At 39.5% G+C, this 15,920-nt stretch overlaps 2 protein-coding genes across 3 annotated transcripts; one reads left to right on the forward strand and one right to left on the reverse strand.

The window, feature by feature from the left end:
- Nucleotides 1–808: 808 nt before the first annotated feature.
- Nucleotides 809–8,621, forward strand: LOC137273111 (cilia- and flagella-associated protein 77-like). 2 transcript variants are annotated; one of them, XM_067805566.1, is made up of 7 exons: nt 828–1,050; nt 1,849–1,945; nt 2,252–2,489; nt 2,857–2,959; nt 3,756–3,785; nt 5,759–5,866; nt 7,262–8,621. In XM_067805566.1, exons 1-7 carry the CDS (start codon nt 955–957, stop codon nt 7,388–7,390), a joined length of 801 nt encoding a protein of 266 aa, XP_067661667.1. In that variant the 5' UTR covers nt 828–954; the 3' UTR covers nt 7,391–8,621. The 2 variants fall into 2 exon arrangements, with proteins under 2 accessions (XP_067661668.1, XP_067661667.1); XM_067805567.1 differs by lacking the exon at nt 3,756–3,785 and having other exon boundaries at nt 809–1,050.
- Nucleotides 8,622–9,327: 706 nt separating this feature from the next.
- On the reverse strand, nt 9,328–14,246 carry LOC137273112 (uncharacterized). The gene is made up of 5 exons (XM_067805569.1): nt 14,162–14,246; nt 13,581–13,712; nt 11,479–11,602; nt 10,997–11,159; nt 9,328–10,546 (listed from the first exon to the last, which is right to left on the reverse strand). Exons 2-5 carry the CDS (start codon nt 13,700–13,702, stop codon nt 10,449–10,451), a joined length of 507 nt encoding a protein of 168 aa, XP_067661670.1. The 5' UTR covers nt 13,703–13,712; nt 14,162–14,246; the 3' UTR covers nt 9,328–10,448.
- Nucleotides 14,247–15,920: the final 1,674 nt, after the last annotated feature.

Consider the following 15,920-nt stretch of genomic DNA (forward strand, 5'->3'; position numbering starts at 1 on the left):
CCTGCCCTGAAAAACAGGCATCCGGACTGACGAGATTACACTGTTAGTGAGTGTTTATGGTTGTAGCAATATTCCAGGAACATCACGGCGGGAGACACCAGAAATGGGCTTCACATGTTGTACTCATGTTGGTGAAGGAACCCGGGGGAACTAGACCCCCAATCCCCTCCACTGGCCAGATTGCACCGTGTGTTTTTTTTTCAGTGATTAAATTCGGCGAACGTGAGGAATCTAGCTAGTTGAGTAAATACTAGATGACGTTGCTAATATACCTTAATGCGGTTAAAAAAGAGAGGTATTTCCTTTCAGGTAAGGAATCGAGATACACACTGGTGGTACACCATATCAAGCAGAAAATATATAACAGAACAACAGATATTTGGCATTAGAAATGGTCAAATGCTTTAGATATGTTTGTAAAGTTTTTGTGACGACAATATGATCAAGGAAATACTATAGTTGAGTCCTACCTGTACAGCGTTGTACTACGTAGTAAAATCTGTAAACATATAACGCTTCGTATTCATACTTAGTTTGACCAGGGATAATCTACAGTCTATATATAGTCTCCCTGGTTTGACCACTTTACATACCTGTGAACATTTGACAGTGTGATGTAGGAAACACTGTATTTGCATATTATGAAGCTACATGTACTGTATAGTATTGCTGAGGAAAAGTCTGAAAATATAATTCTGGGAATAAAAGCATGAACACAACTTTTTTAGACGATTTTCAATTTGCTATCCACGACTGTTTTGTGGGCTGCAGCGGCGGAGTTGCGCCCCTTGAAAATATGCTCCACTAGGGGAATGTTGTTATGGGTCAGAGGTTGCAACCATAGTTACGGACGCCATCATTCCCACACAAGTAGGTCTATCGCAGATACGGCCATCTCGGTGACATTCAGGAGGATACTCGCTTTTCACATAGTCGCCTTTCCTTCTCAGAACTATGGCAGCATCCTTCGAAACCCCCTTCACCTACACGGCGACAGGTGACCTGGGCTGCCAGCGAGATACCATGCTAACTAACGAGCTTCTGCTAAGGGTAAGTTTCACATAGCAACCACACAGTGCCATGTTTGGCTTGTTGATTCGCGAATCGATCTGGTTGTTTATGTTGAATGCATGAGAATAACGTCTTGATTCGTTGTAACACACTTTTGTGAAAGGATACACAATCCTACCTCCCATGATTTTACCAAAATAAACTGTCCTGTTCAGCTAACGGTTATAGGATATAACTTTATAAGCCATTAAAATTCTTGGGAATTGCTCCATGGTTCCATTTAACAAAGTAATTATTTTATGGGCTGTCAAAAGAACTAGTAGGTTAAACGGTCAATAATGAACATCTCATGTATAGATTATTCACTCGGTATACATACCTAATTTCTTTTCATGCAATATTGGGGCGGTGGAATAGCCTAGTTGGTACAATGTGTGAAGCCCATTTCTGGTGTCTGATGTTTTGATATTGCTGAATAGTGCTAAAAGCGGCATAAAATAAACTCACTCACTCATGCGATATTGTGGCAACAGGTTCTAAAACTCACTGGGTCAAGTGTGTTATCATGGATCTTCTAAAGAGTGACTATGATATTATTCAAAGAAAATACGTCCAAGTTTTAGATGTAATGGTTCTATTGAATGAATTCAGTAATCTGTGAATTTTTGTGTGGGCTATATAACTGTTTGTGTTCATCCCAGATGTAGAGATTATGAACAGATGTTTCCAGTCTGACAATGAATCACATGAATTGTAGAGGTTTGTTGATAAGAAACGCTCTGGACAAACAAATTTGCATTGATTTTTTTAAGCTAAAGATTTATGTTTTCTTCCCAGGATCAGCTGGGCAGACCCAAGAGGCGTGGCTACCTCTCTGCTGATGGTTTTACCTTTGGGAGGCCTAATGAAAAACGTGACAACAGCGCTGGCGATGGTGAGACACTGCGTTTCAGGGATCTTATATGGCCCTTTCTTCTGATATATGGATGAATAACTGATGCAAGAATTTCTTAAGTGTTGAAAATCAGGTTAAAAATCCCAATGTAAGGGCCAGAACATAACAAATGTATATGATATCAATCTTGATAGTTATGAAGATATGTTTGTTTGCAATTTATGTATATGTGATAGATATCTTCACTTTAAGTTTGCCTCACAGGTAATGAAGAATCAAAATTTCTTGACATTCTAATCTAAAGTATGTTTTGTCCTTATGCATGACATGTTTCTATGGCAACAGCTCTGCGTGGATGGAGTGGCACTACCTCATCCTTGCCTTTCCACCACCAGGAGAAGAAGGCCGAGAGAGACTTCATGTCCTTGAACCGAGCTGCAGTACAGGCAGGGCTAGTCACAGCGCCGGAGCACTACGAGTTCCGTGCCACTCATGATGTGAGGCGGCGTGCTTCTGGGGAAGAGAAAAAGAGGACACGAGTCCGCCGAATTCCTCCCACAATGGTGTTTGGCATCTCTACAAGGTAGATTAGTGTTTAATGACGTCCAGAGAGTTTCTGTAGCAGGGTGCCATGTCAACAGAGATATCTGTCTTAGTCATGCGGGGATCATATGTTTGTGGGTTCAAGTGAAACTAATGGAATCACACCCATACTTTTGCAGAATTCAGTGTTGTGCATGAAGAGAAAGAGGAACTCATCATATCTTAATGTGAATGTTGAAAACTTAGTGGAACATAAAGTCAGTATAAATATTACAGGACCTCCATGTTATATTTGGGATTATATTTTCATCAGTAAAGAACAGATTCTAGTATTCTGTGTGTTGTGTTACCATGTGAGCTGTATGCTTAGTACATTATAACTTGCTACCCCATTTTGTCCCCCTCAGACCATCAACACCCATTTTTGACCTGTTAGAGCACAAGTACCAGGATCGGTGGCAGCAGCAACGCCGACAGCAGGAACTGGCTAAGAAGCAGGAGGACAGTAAGGTGAGCTACACCTGACCCAATGTAGGGGTGATCCTACGTTTTGACCTGTAGGACACTGAATACACTATACAACTTCAGGCTTGTTGTATTTGTTGAGATCCTCTGTGTGTGTGCATGCGTGTCTTGATCTGTAGGACATTGAATACACAACACGTCCTTGGACTTGGTGTATTTGTTGAGGTCCTCTCTATGTGTGTGTCTTGACCTGTAGGACTGTGAATACACAACACGTCCTTGGGCTTGGTGTATTTGTTGAGGTCCTCTCTATGTGTGTCTTGACATTTAGGACTGTGAATACACAACACGTCCTTGGGCTTGGTGTATTTGTTGAGGTCCTGTCTATGTGTGTGTCTTGACCTGTAGGACTGTGAATACTGTATGCTATATCGCATATTGTAGATATGGGACCCTTTCCACAAGACTATGGTTTTCATAAGCCTATGATAACGTATGGTGTTACATGATACTACAAATGCCTTGTGGATTGGGACTGGTGTGAGGGAGGTCTAGTGCATGTATGTGTTCACCTGTTGTGTGCATGTGTGTGTTCACCTGTTGTGTGCATGTGTGTGTTCACCTGTTGTGTGCATGTGTGTTCACCTGTATGACAATGAAAATACTGCAATCCCTATTGCCAGCAAGTTGTTGGGAGATCCAGTGTGTATCATTTGTATTTATTTGACTAAATGTTTAATTTGATACAATTGTATTAAACAGTTACACTTGTGAAGAGCTCTGTCATTCTGACATATCAATACTATTCTCTCCATCAACAATATAACATTGGTTTTGTCAGAGGAGAAGCCACACTGCCCCACTTTTACGTGTAAGTTTCTTAAAGCTCTACCTTACATCCCTGAGTAGTAAACATTGTAGTTGTTCATGATTCTCTGTGCACGTCATAGTTAGATCATATATATGCTTTATATAGTCTTCTTTCAGTTATGCTTCAGTGCTTATCAAATATACATATTGTGAAACACACATTGCAAAGCTAACAACTGTACCATCAGCCTGAGCATGGTTACAGCCTGCTTTGAGAATGTTGTAGCATTCTATGCAGTATAGTCCCTCAGTGTAGATATCCATGTATGGCAGTATATAGCTTCTAGTGGTCACAACAAAACAACTGTGTCCACTCCATAGGACTGCCCTGACACACTAGAAATACTTGATACATCTTACTTTTGAAAATGAATTATTGTGCACTAGACATTTCTCCATTCCTTGTCTCATTCATGTTATCACCTCTCTTGCTCAACCTTTTCTAGATACATGTAGTTAGAACACTCACAGACAAACATCGTTGTCTGTAGGTATGACTCTCACCTTACATAGATCTGATTTTCTGATGTTCTCTTAGGCTGCTTCTAGCGGGTTTCATTGTATTTGTGACATAGAGACAAATATCTTTAGAATTGAAATGAAATAATTCATCAGAAGCAGACCTTTAGATATTGTATCCAAGAGACCATTACTCTCTATCGTAACTGACAGAAATATATTGATCATGGGCTTATAAGATGAACTATTTGTGCAGCCATAGTGACAGGTTCTTTTAGGTCCTGTTTGGTTTGACTAAAATGATTCCAATGAAAGAACTAAATGATACTAAGTACGTGAAACTGACATTTGCCTGAGTATTTATGTGAGATGTGCGATGTCAGACTTGTCATTATTTGTTTCAAATTACTATTTCAGATTATTGTATGTATCACATTCTGCTTCATATATATATATTTTCATATATATTCATAACCATAGTTGTATGAAAAATAAAACATTCATGATACGTCCTTTACAATAGACTAACATTTTACTTGTCATAGCTCAAATATTTTACTTGTAATCTTGATAGTTGTAATATTATACTTGTAATGTTACATTTGAGACGATGAGACTGTGAAACAGGGAGTTTGTGCAGGTACTTGTTCTACCGTCAATGGTTGATGGTGCACCATCCTTGATGAGGTGCTGTTGACCCACTTGAATTGTGTCCTTACTTATACAGTAATTTAGTGGACAATGTGTGTGGGCAGGCATTCAAATAGATCCAAACTACAGTCAAATATAGGTATAACTCAAAAGGATCTCTATTTTAGTTATAACTGCTCATTAGTAGTTCATTTTACACAGAAAGTTGTTCGTAAGCAAGTGTGTGTCAGTTTGTAACAAGCATTCTGGCTGTCAATATCATTCGCTTTCATTTAGTTATTTGGACAGCTATGAGATGATGAAATGCATCTAGTAATGTCTCTTCACCCAGTACATTAGGATTAATGTTGGGTGATAACAGTAACATACTCATACCTGGAGACATAAGCATGTTACCTGAGATCAGTGTGTGAAATAAGGCCTGTCTCAGATGGCCTAGATTTCTGATGGACAGTCAAGATTTAAAGCTAGCTAGATGGTCTGGTAAAAATTTTAGATGTTCCACACATCTGTGTATATTCACCCTATCTTGATGTCTTGGTTTGGTTAAATCCATTTGGGGCTGGTAACATTTAGAAGTTACCTTCCCTGATGTCTGACTGGCTGAACTTTGGGCTTATTTCACACACTGCTAAGATGTGCTACAATTGAATTCTCAGTGTGGAGCAGAACTGGCGGCTTATCAGACAGTGATAGTCTAATGTTCTTAACTAAGATAACATGTTATTTTGTTGTGATTTCCATGAATCATTGTATGAGTGCAGTTTGTGTGTTATGATGAAAGCTAATTATTCAGTTATTGCAAGTACCATGCAGTGGTTATGGATAATGTTATAATTTTTTCCCAAACTGTTCTGTCTGCAGAAACAACACTCCAGAGCTGTGTACAACACCAGAGCCTCCCTATTGAAGACCTACCAGAACCCCGTGGATCCTGCCCCCCTCTGGCAGATGCCAAGGTTTACCAGGAATGTATGTATATATATCATGGACTTATGTTTTATTGAAGAATATCATTAGCTATGATAACACAAGGCCATTTAGAAATAACATACGTAAAGTACAAATTCTAGTACTTTTCTGAATTGAGTCCCATCAGGGATTCAAACCCTCTACGGCAGAGTCAGGCACTAATCGCCAGCACACACAGTCAGCCACCTCAACCTCCTCAAAAATGAAAGTCAGACAACTGGTAGTCTAGACTGTGGACTTTGTGTACCCCTCTGATCAGTGTTAATTGTCATGGCTCCTATGATTAGACAGTGCCATTTAGAAATTGGTCAAACATAGCATATGGTATATTTGGGATTACACTTCCTTAGTATGTAACTTGTTACAATATCGTTAGCTGTTAAAATATGCTCCAGAGACATTTTTGAGAAGTACATCATCACACAACCCATATTGTGTATGTTAACCCGTCAAACATAGCATATGGTATATTTGGGATTACACTTCCTTAGTATGTAACATGTTACAATATCGTTAGCTGTTAAAATATGCTCCAGAGACATTTTTGAGAAGTACATCATCACACAACCCTTCAGTAACAGCAAGACTCCAATACTAGTAAGTGAGTGAGTTTAGTGTTACGCTGCACTCAGCAATATTCCAGCTATATGGTGGCGGTCTGTAAATAATAAAGTCTGGACCAGGCAATCCTGTGATCAAAAACATGAGCATCAATCTGCGCAATTGGGAACAGATGTCATGTGTCAACTACGTCAGCGAACATTTGTGAACTTTTTAACAATGAACCACAGCACCAATTACGAGCACCATTCTACGATGTGAAACCTGTCTAGCATATAGCACTCTATACAGTGTGGCTATAGGTTGTAGGAATGCCATGGGGGATACATTTACATCATGAAACTGTATATAACTCCTGAAACATAGGTTAGGTAAAACTAGGTCACTGGTTTCGCATGTCGCCCAGTATGCCGTCAGTCCCCTATACATTTTTACACAGAAAACTGTTTTGTATACTGATATGATGTGTGATGGTATGGACCTCCCCTGAGGAGATCAGTGTTTGCCCTTAACCATGAAAGCTGCAGGTCCGAAGGACCCACACCATCAGAACATAAAGCCCTATATGTTAGCTGCAGTGTAAGTTGTTCCCAGCAAACAAAATATGTGACAGCGAAGAAAAAAAGTTATAACTAAACTAGAAATTACTGAATGATATGTTCTGAAAAATAATACTGTTAGTTATTTGTGAATGAAAACAGTCAGCCATAAGAACCTGGAGAAATCAAAAGCTGTGGGTCCAAGTGTTCTTCAGTCAGCTTCGAGCCTAGGGGCCAACATTAATTTCGAAGGCTGCTCAGTGTGTGTAACCAGTCTTCATGTTCTTTGTTCCAGGCTCGTCCCCATCTCCAGACATTCCGCTCTGCACGTGACCGAGGGGAAGCATTTGCTCACTTCGAACATGATGGAATTTCCAGGAAGGGAAACCTGGGACATGGTGTATATGAAACTGCCAAGTCCTAAAACTCAATTTGTGATAGCATGGACCAAGTCAGTTACCTGTGATGTTTCATATTTTCCCATCAGTATTCTTCGTGGCGCCAGATATTACATGTCTATGGGATTGTTTGTGGAGTTCTGTGTACTATTTATTTTTGCTATGCATTTCAAGATGTGTCAGTGCTTTCACACTTAAAGCATTGCATGTATGTCATTACATGAAGGATTTTTTGACAAGTTACATAACATTTCCAGGTATGTAAGTGTGGTTTAACTCAGTGGTATTTCATGGTATCCTCATTTGTTGTCATGGTGATACAAAGATATGTTGATGTTTCGTTTTCGAATCAACATGTCTGCAACTTTGTTTCTTATGTCAGTGATATTTTTTCTTAAAGATATACAGTTTGGAAATGCATAACCTCTGACAGGTTTGAACGTTACCTAGCACTTTCACAAAAAGTCACTTTACACTCAATACAGTTTCAATGAGACATTATTAGAGTTACACAAAGATATTGAGACATTGTTAGAGTATCATGAAGATCTTGGTTGTGTCAAGGAAGGTCATCATCATCATCAGGTATTTGATATTTGCATGTACAATATTTTTGGTAGATTATGTTCAGACACAGACACATTTCCAGGCCACTTGCATGGCCTTCATTTGTAAATACATTCATCTGTACATTCATCCATACATCAGTCTGTCAGTAAGGGGTAAACTCTCTCTGTCTCACATGGCCTCAAGTCTGGGTGGTTTCAGACAATGCTAGTCGTGGACAATAGCCGTCTTGTTTATACACTTGTATAGGAAAAACACCATCTAGAAATATAAATTAAGTTGGGGGTATCTGTATGTTATGTTCCACCACAACTAATCTAACCATTGTAATCTTTATCTCATTTCCAAACAAATGCATCAACTGAACCTTTCCTCAGTATCTGCAACACTGGCAGGCAACCTCTGAGGTTTTTTTATGAACTGTAATATTCTTAGAAATACTTTTTTACATCGGTCTGTTCGTTCAGGCTGTAGCTGTTCCTGGCAGCATAATGTTTACATTTTTAAGTTGTTTGTACTGTGATTGAACACTGTCTCATTTACTGGTTTTGATATACATGTTAGTCATATACCAGGTAGTTGCTACTGCCGTGGTGATTTACATAAGGCTGCTTTACTGATGTATGGAGAATATTTGTTGTAGTGAATCTAGATCTGTTTATGAATAAATCTGTACATATTTCATCTTCATCCCTTGTTTGTATTTTACATGCCTTGTGTTTCATGATTTGTAGGTTTAGAAATGGAGACAGAAACATGGCATATATATGTAAAGCCAAGCAGAAAGATGTTAGAAGACGGTATTTATTGTTAGCCTGTGTGGTGTTTGGCATAAGGGAGATAACTGCTGTCAGTGTAGGGTGTTCATGTTAAAATTTTGCACAGGACCCCAAGCACTGACTACCTGCATTAGTCGGGACGATGTCCTCCCATTTGTGAGACGCATTAAGTAATGGTTCAGTGCACATAGGTGGTGCTTCCCTACAATGAAACAGTCCAATTGCTGAAGAATACCCACAGACAGCATAGTTCAATAACTCGTTGAAGAGCATATACGGTTTGCAATAAAGAACACCGATGGATGCAGAAATAATGAAATAGATTATCAAAGATATGGGGCAGTCAGTACTGGTACTTCCTGAAGGTCCGTCTAGGTTGCCCACTGAAACAGGACGTTGCGTTACGGAATTGAAAGATGTAAGATGTACATCATCTGTCTGTAATGAACTTCACATTATATTATACTGTCCAGCACTAAATACCCATAGACATCAGTTTCTTTCTCAATACTAATATTTCTGCAAACATACTAATATTGAAAAAAAAAGTTTCTCTAATGAAAGGTGACTATTCCCCACTTAACTCTAAACTTATATAAAACTTATCAAAACTGGACTTTGTTCAATCTTTTAATATGTATCGATATTAATTTTCTTAGATTTTAATATGTGTTACTAAATGTGATTTTTAAGAATAAAATGTCTGTCTTGTTCACCAGGTTCAGTTACATAGCTAAACCCATATTAGCTAGGGTTCATCCATTCTATCAGATTGTGGAGTAAGGCGTGTTTTCTTTGCTAATTGCCTACTCCACTGTCTCACAATTGTGCCTCACAACTGGTAGTAGAACGCCGGGACTGGTACAAGCAGATACACATCAGCAAGTATGATGCAGCATGTATGATGCAGAATGTGCAATGAGCTTGAATGTGACACTATACCTCATTTCACCTCATGCTGGAATCAACTGTCAGCTGATCAACTACTGATGTAGCCCAGTGGGTTCAGTGCCAGCACAGTAAAATCTCAATAACCAACACTGTACATGGCACATGGTCAGGTCATTATCACCCAGATATGAGCAATAACTTTAATTTTCGGTTGTTTTGTAATAGTCTATTCTGAAAAACAGTGTACAAATGTATGTATATTATAGTGTAATAAATGACCTATAAGGACCTATATATCTTCTAAAACGTATGAGCTAATAATAAGTTCTGTTACACTATTCAAAATCACAGAACACATACATAGCATACACAATACAAGCACATCCCTGGAACAGCGTAGCCCTGAGAACAAGAAGGCCTTTTGGTATTATGTTCTGAAACAAGTTGTTCAATAATCTGGGTCATCTCTTAACCAGCTCTTATAATCACCGTTACCCAGCTGTTAAGTCAGTTTTAATTATCTAGTGAGTTGGAAGTTGTGGAAACACCTGAATTAGGAATTATTGAGTTGGATGATCAAGTCTTCATGTTGTGGAGTCTGGTGATCAAGTCTTCAATTTGTGGAAACAGCTGAATTAGGAATTAGTGAGTCGGGTGATCAGGTCTTCATGTTGTGGAAACAGCTGAATTAGGAATTAGTGAGTTGAATGATCAGGTCTTCATGTTGTGGAAACAGCTGAATTAGGAATTAGTGAGTCAGGTGATCAAGTCTTCATGTTGTGGAAACAGTTGAATTAGGAATTAGTGAGTCAGGTGATCAAGTCTTCATGTTAAGTAAACAGCTGAATTAGGAATTAGTGAGTCGGGTGATCAGGTCTTCATGTTGTGGAAATTGTTGAATCATTTCTGACCTTTTCCCTTCTATCCAGTCCTTGAACTCAAAACCTGAAAATGATGGAACAATGGCTGGATATGAAAAACAATGAATGTGAGTATACATTGTCACAATTCATTTCAGGGCAAAGGGTCAGACATAAGGACACCAGATCCTGATTTCAAACTGTGTGTCTCTCTTGATGACTAGGTATGACATACAAAACATGTAATCATAAAGTATGTTACTGAGGAATCCTAAAATACATTTAAATATTTTTGTTCTCAATAATGGAAAATAGACTTTAATAGATAAAAACAAGGTTTGACTCGATGACTATGTTTGAAGTATCAGTACTACAGCCATAACTAAGGACAATGATATGGTGCCATATAACACTGTGCTGGGACAAGGCACAGCTTCACAGTAGCATGATATGATATATCAAACACAAGAGACACAGTTTGGTCACAATACTTTCCCTTTGACTACAACTACGGTCCATCAGAGATATCACGCACCTGGTATGACAGCAGCGCTGTACAAGACATATTCTCGATCCATCAACTCACAGGCATACCATGTCTCATGGGGTACAAGAACCTGGTAAGCACACTGTGGGTTCTTCAATACATCACCAAGTAGAGCACAACTGTGCTTGCCATCGTTGTCCAGGAAGTGCACCTTCAACAAACATGTCAGCAGGATGTCAGCTCAATGTTGACAATTCATTATTATTGTCCTTCATTTTAACAAGATTGTAGCATGTGATGGCTTAATAACAGGACCAATAAAGAAGCAGAGGCATTAACTCTCAGTTTTATATTTTTATTAAATGCTAAAAATATTAAAAGTAGCAACTGAATCTTAGGCAGACAGCTGGACACTGGTTTGATTAATTTCAAACACTTAATGTACTGATGCACTGTAAGAACACTGGCATGTCAAATACATTAACATGAAAATACTTCTGTAAACAATGTGAGTGAGGACAGCAGCTTACCTTGGCTGTGCCTCCTGCATGCCAGTAGAAGAACTCGTCTGACAGGGCCTTGTGCCAGGAGACGAAGTTAGGGGCTTTCAGCATGAAGTAGATGCTGGTGCCGACGTTACGAGAACCATCATGACTGCACAACAGTGGTATCATTTATACTCTTCATACGCACCAAACACTCCACCCACAATTTACAAAATTATGCAGCTTCCTGACAACGATCTCCACCCACAATGTGCTGCTTCCTGACAACGATCTCCACCCACAATGTGCTGCTTCCTGACAACGATCTCCACCCACAATGTGCTGCTTCCAGACAAGGATCTCCACCCACAATGTGCTGCTTCCTGACAACTATCTCCACCCACAATGTGCTGCTTCCAGACAATTATCTCCACTCGTAATATGCTGCAACCTGACAACTATCTCCACCAACAATTTAGATAACCAAGTTTCCCAACAACTAACTACACCTACTCTACCTACAACTACTGCTTCCCGACAACATCATGACATATTCCACTTACAATTTATTGCTTCCTGACAACTATCTCAACCTACCATTTACATAACATACTGCCTCCTGGCATCTACCTCCACATAAACAGGAAGAACATACTGTTTACAGACTACAATCTCCAAACATACTCATACTTCAATATATACTAGGCACATAAAGAAACTGTGCATACAAAAATTTGAAATCTAAATTTACATAACCGGTGTAGACACATGCATCCTACATGCAATATGCTGTTGCATGTGCATTCTGGGAAAGAGAAACAGAGCCAATAAATGCCACACAATACTGTCACTTTGGAAAGCTCAACCCCTGCCCTTGTGATTGTTCAAAAAATTAAACGGCTATTGAAACGCAGAGCATGCCAAGGCTAATGTTTGCACAACGCCATGAGGCCATTGGGATGGTCCGTGGGAGAATGTCTCAATGACAGGTGGCTGCACATTTCCACTGATACCAGAACACCATTTCTGCACTGGTGAGATGCTACTAGAACACAAATGACGTCACCGATCGGCCACGTTCTGGACATCTGCATGTAACAATGTCACAGCAGGACAGATGTATAAGGGTGACCTATCTTGCCACAGGTTTCAGACTGCAGTGATGATTGCCCAGACCATACCAGGACTTTGCCATATTCACCCTAACACATTTTGACAACGTTTAACTTAAGTCATCACAGGTTCAGTCCGCGACGTCCCACCATACGACCTATCTTGACACGTCATCGACAAGCTTGCCGAATGTGGTGCTGAAATTATGTCCGCAGACCCTTGTTTTGGTGAAGTAATGTTTTTTTGACAGAGGAGTCCAGGTTTAACATTTCCCATAGTGATGGATGTCACTGTGCCTATAGATGCGTGGGAGAACGTTATGCACAGGCCTGTGTCTTGGAGAGGAATCGCTTTGGTGGTGGTTCCGTGACAATTTGGGGTTGAATAACAGCATGCTAAAGACCTCCTTTGGTGATTTTTCAGGGCAATTTAACTGGTGTGGGCTACAGGGATCAGATTCCTCGACCTGCGGCAATTCCTTTTCTGCAACATCATGGCCCTGGGTTAACATTCCAACAGGACAATGCCTGCAGTCATACAGCAAGGATTGCTATGGATTTCCATAACGTTGACTTACTGCCTTGGCCTGCAAATTCACCGGATCTCTCCCCAACAGAACATGTTTGGAATGAGATGGACCAACGTCAACGCCTCCTTCTCTGCCAGATAACATCCTTGACCTTGGAACAGAACTTGAGAGAATCTGGCGTGACATATCCCACAAGCCTTCCTTCCACGTTTGATAGGGTCTATGCATCGTTGATGCACTGCTGTTCTCACTGCCAATGGTGGACATACCCACTATTGAGCTTGTGACATGGTCGTTTCACCCCTGTCCTGCTTGTGGACTTGTGACGTCATTGTGATTGACTTTTCTACTGAAATTCTCACGACTTGATATGGTCTCATGATCACTCCATTTAAGTTTATATGTGCCGTTGACATGGTTATTGTACTTATCAAATGGGAGAATATTTTGACAATTCACAGTTTCTTTATGTGGCTAGTATACAATAACATTTCAATAAACTTACGCGGTCTTTTCTGTGAAACTGACCATTCTTTCTCCTCTCCACATCTCCCGGAACGCTCCCCCACTGGGATGCTGGATAAGATTTAACTGGTCAGTAAGCTGCTTGATCTCGGGGTCACTCATCTTGAAACTGCTGAACTCAACAGAAAAATGCGTTCATTTTTGGTAAAGATGTGTCCGGTAAAACATCACAACATGTGCCCCTTTAAATTCACTGTATCCAACTGCTTTAAAATCGTTGATGAAAAAACATAAAACAAACCTGAGACCTCTTCAGCTATTAGTGTTGATCTACATGGGCGATCCGATCATGTGTGACACCTACATGAAATGACTGTCACCCTTTTTCCCAGCTGTGCACCACACTCATCCACTGATCTAACATCCAGGTCAATTCACTACATGTACCCCATTATCGAGCGCTGCCTACAGCGTAAAAAATAACCTCATCATGGACGATTTACAGTAACAGCTGTACTTTTATTTACAGACAAATCTGTGGATGTTGTTAAACGTAATTACAACTCCTGTCATGCATAAAATCATCTTAAACCCTCAGCAGTGAGCGTCTGCAATGTTTACCTGCACGTGCGAATCGTCTATAAACACGGCGTCGTGTATATTGTCGTACAATATACACGACTGGATAATTCCCATCCCTGCTTTGCAAGACGCGCTGTGATTGGTAGATTCCTTTAAACTGGTTACAGGCCCTTGTACTGACGGAGGACTAGCGTTACAGCAGTTGCCATCCGGACCTTCTAAGGGTTATTTTAGGCATAGTCTTCCCCTTATTTTACTACAAGTTATGAATCGCTGTCACTGACAGTTGTTAGTGGAATGCTCATATTGTGCTAATTTCTGTTAGAACAGTTTGCAAAATCAGTTCCGCGAGTACTAAGTTAACTTACCTTCAAAATTAACACACACACACACACACACACACACACACACACACACACACACACACACACACAGAGACACACACAGACAGAGACAGACAGACACACACACACACACACACACACACATTCACATTCAATATTATCGTTCTGCATGTCTTTGGTATAGCAATGATAAATGGGTTCGAAGGACATGTCCATTCACACAGTCTACTAAGGCCTGAACATTACCTTAACTTTATGGCACCGTTGCTTCTATTTTCTTAAGTGCATAATCATCACAATCATTCTTGACAATGACTTTTTGTTGTGTTACTAAAATGACATAAATATACCTACTCAAGTGTTGTGTTTCCTTTACGTAGTGTTGTGTACATGTGTTACTTCGAAAATGCGAATAATTGTATTTTGTACGAATCAGTTTATAGTAAACCAAAATAAAATTATTGATGAATAGAGAATCTCACCCAAGGGTCAATAGAGTAAAAAGAAGTTGCATCGCACCACATCTGTGGTGCTCTGACGTCACCAGCGTACCTATTGACCTTATGTCAACAATGGGTTGAATTGGTATTGTCATTATGTCAACGGTGGACTGAATAATTATTTAATCTCGAATATTCTCCTTCACATCTAATGCGTTTGCTAGATCACATTTATATTGTCTTAAACTAACAGATAAAATGAATCCCTTAGAACGTACTGCACTGCAATCGAGCTGGACTTATATTATACATCATTTTGGAAACCTCATATTTTCTCGATGTTTTGTTCCAAAACGGAATGTTAACTTTTGCATGTTACACTGATCACATTTCCTCTTTACAACGTAATGGTAGGATTGAATCCAATCGAGACTTGATGTGCTTTGGCATCAGACACAGCAATTTTCAGCAGGCGATAGAAGCCTTCAGGCGATCACAACATGATGAGATAGCAGATAGAATTATGCACTCATTTCAACAGAAAAATATATAATACATAAAAAAGATACTATAAATATTATCTCACATTGTAACTTTATTTTGAAACATACGTATTTCGAGGAATATGAAGAACATTTTTTTAACCTTAGTGAATCATCATGTTGTATTCTCCATTTTTTTAAAGTTAGACAATTCTATTTGTTTCTTTGTTTGCTTATTTCATAAAAAAATATCTGTGTTCCAAAGACATTGTTTGCTAGACTCGCTTTAAAATGTCTACCCCATATACAGTGCCCGTATTCACTTGTGAGTTTTGTCAAAATACCTTTGGTCTCAAACGTTCCCTCGTTAGACATCAGAGAAACTGTAGTTCGTCTGAGAAACATATTGATTGTGAAAACTGTTGCAAATCATTCCTGCACAGTGATGCGTTACAGAGACATATAAAAAGTGAACACCGCTTCACGTCAATAATTTACATGTCGTGCCTGCTCAAAGACATTTCCCTCAGTC

The sequence above is a fragment of the Haliotis asinina genome, chromosome 2 (genome assembly GCF_037392515.1).
Source record: "Haliotis asinina isolate JCU_RB_2024 chromosome 2, JCU_Hal_asi_v2, whole genome shotgun sequence".
Taxonomy (NCBI): Eukaryota; Metazoa; Mollusca; class Gastropoda; order Lepetellida; family Haliotidae; genus Haliotis; species Haliotis asinina.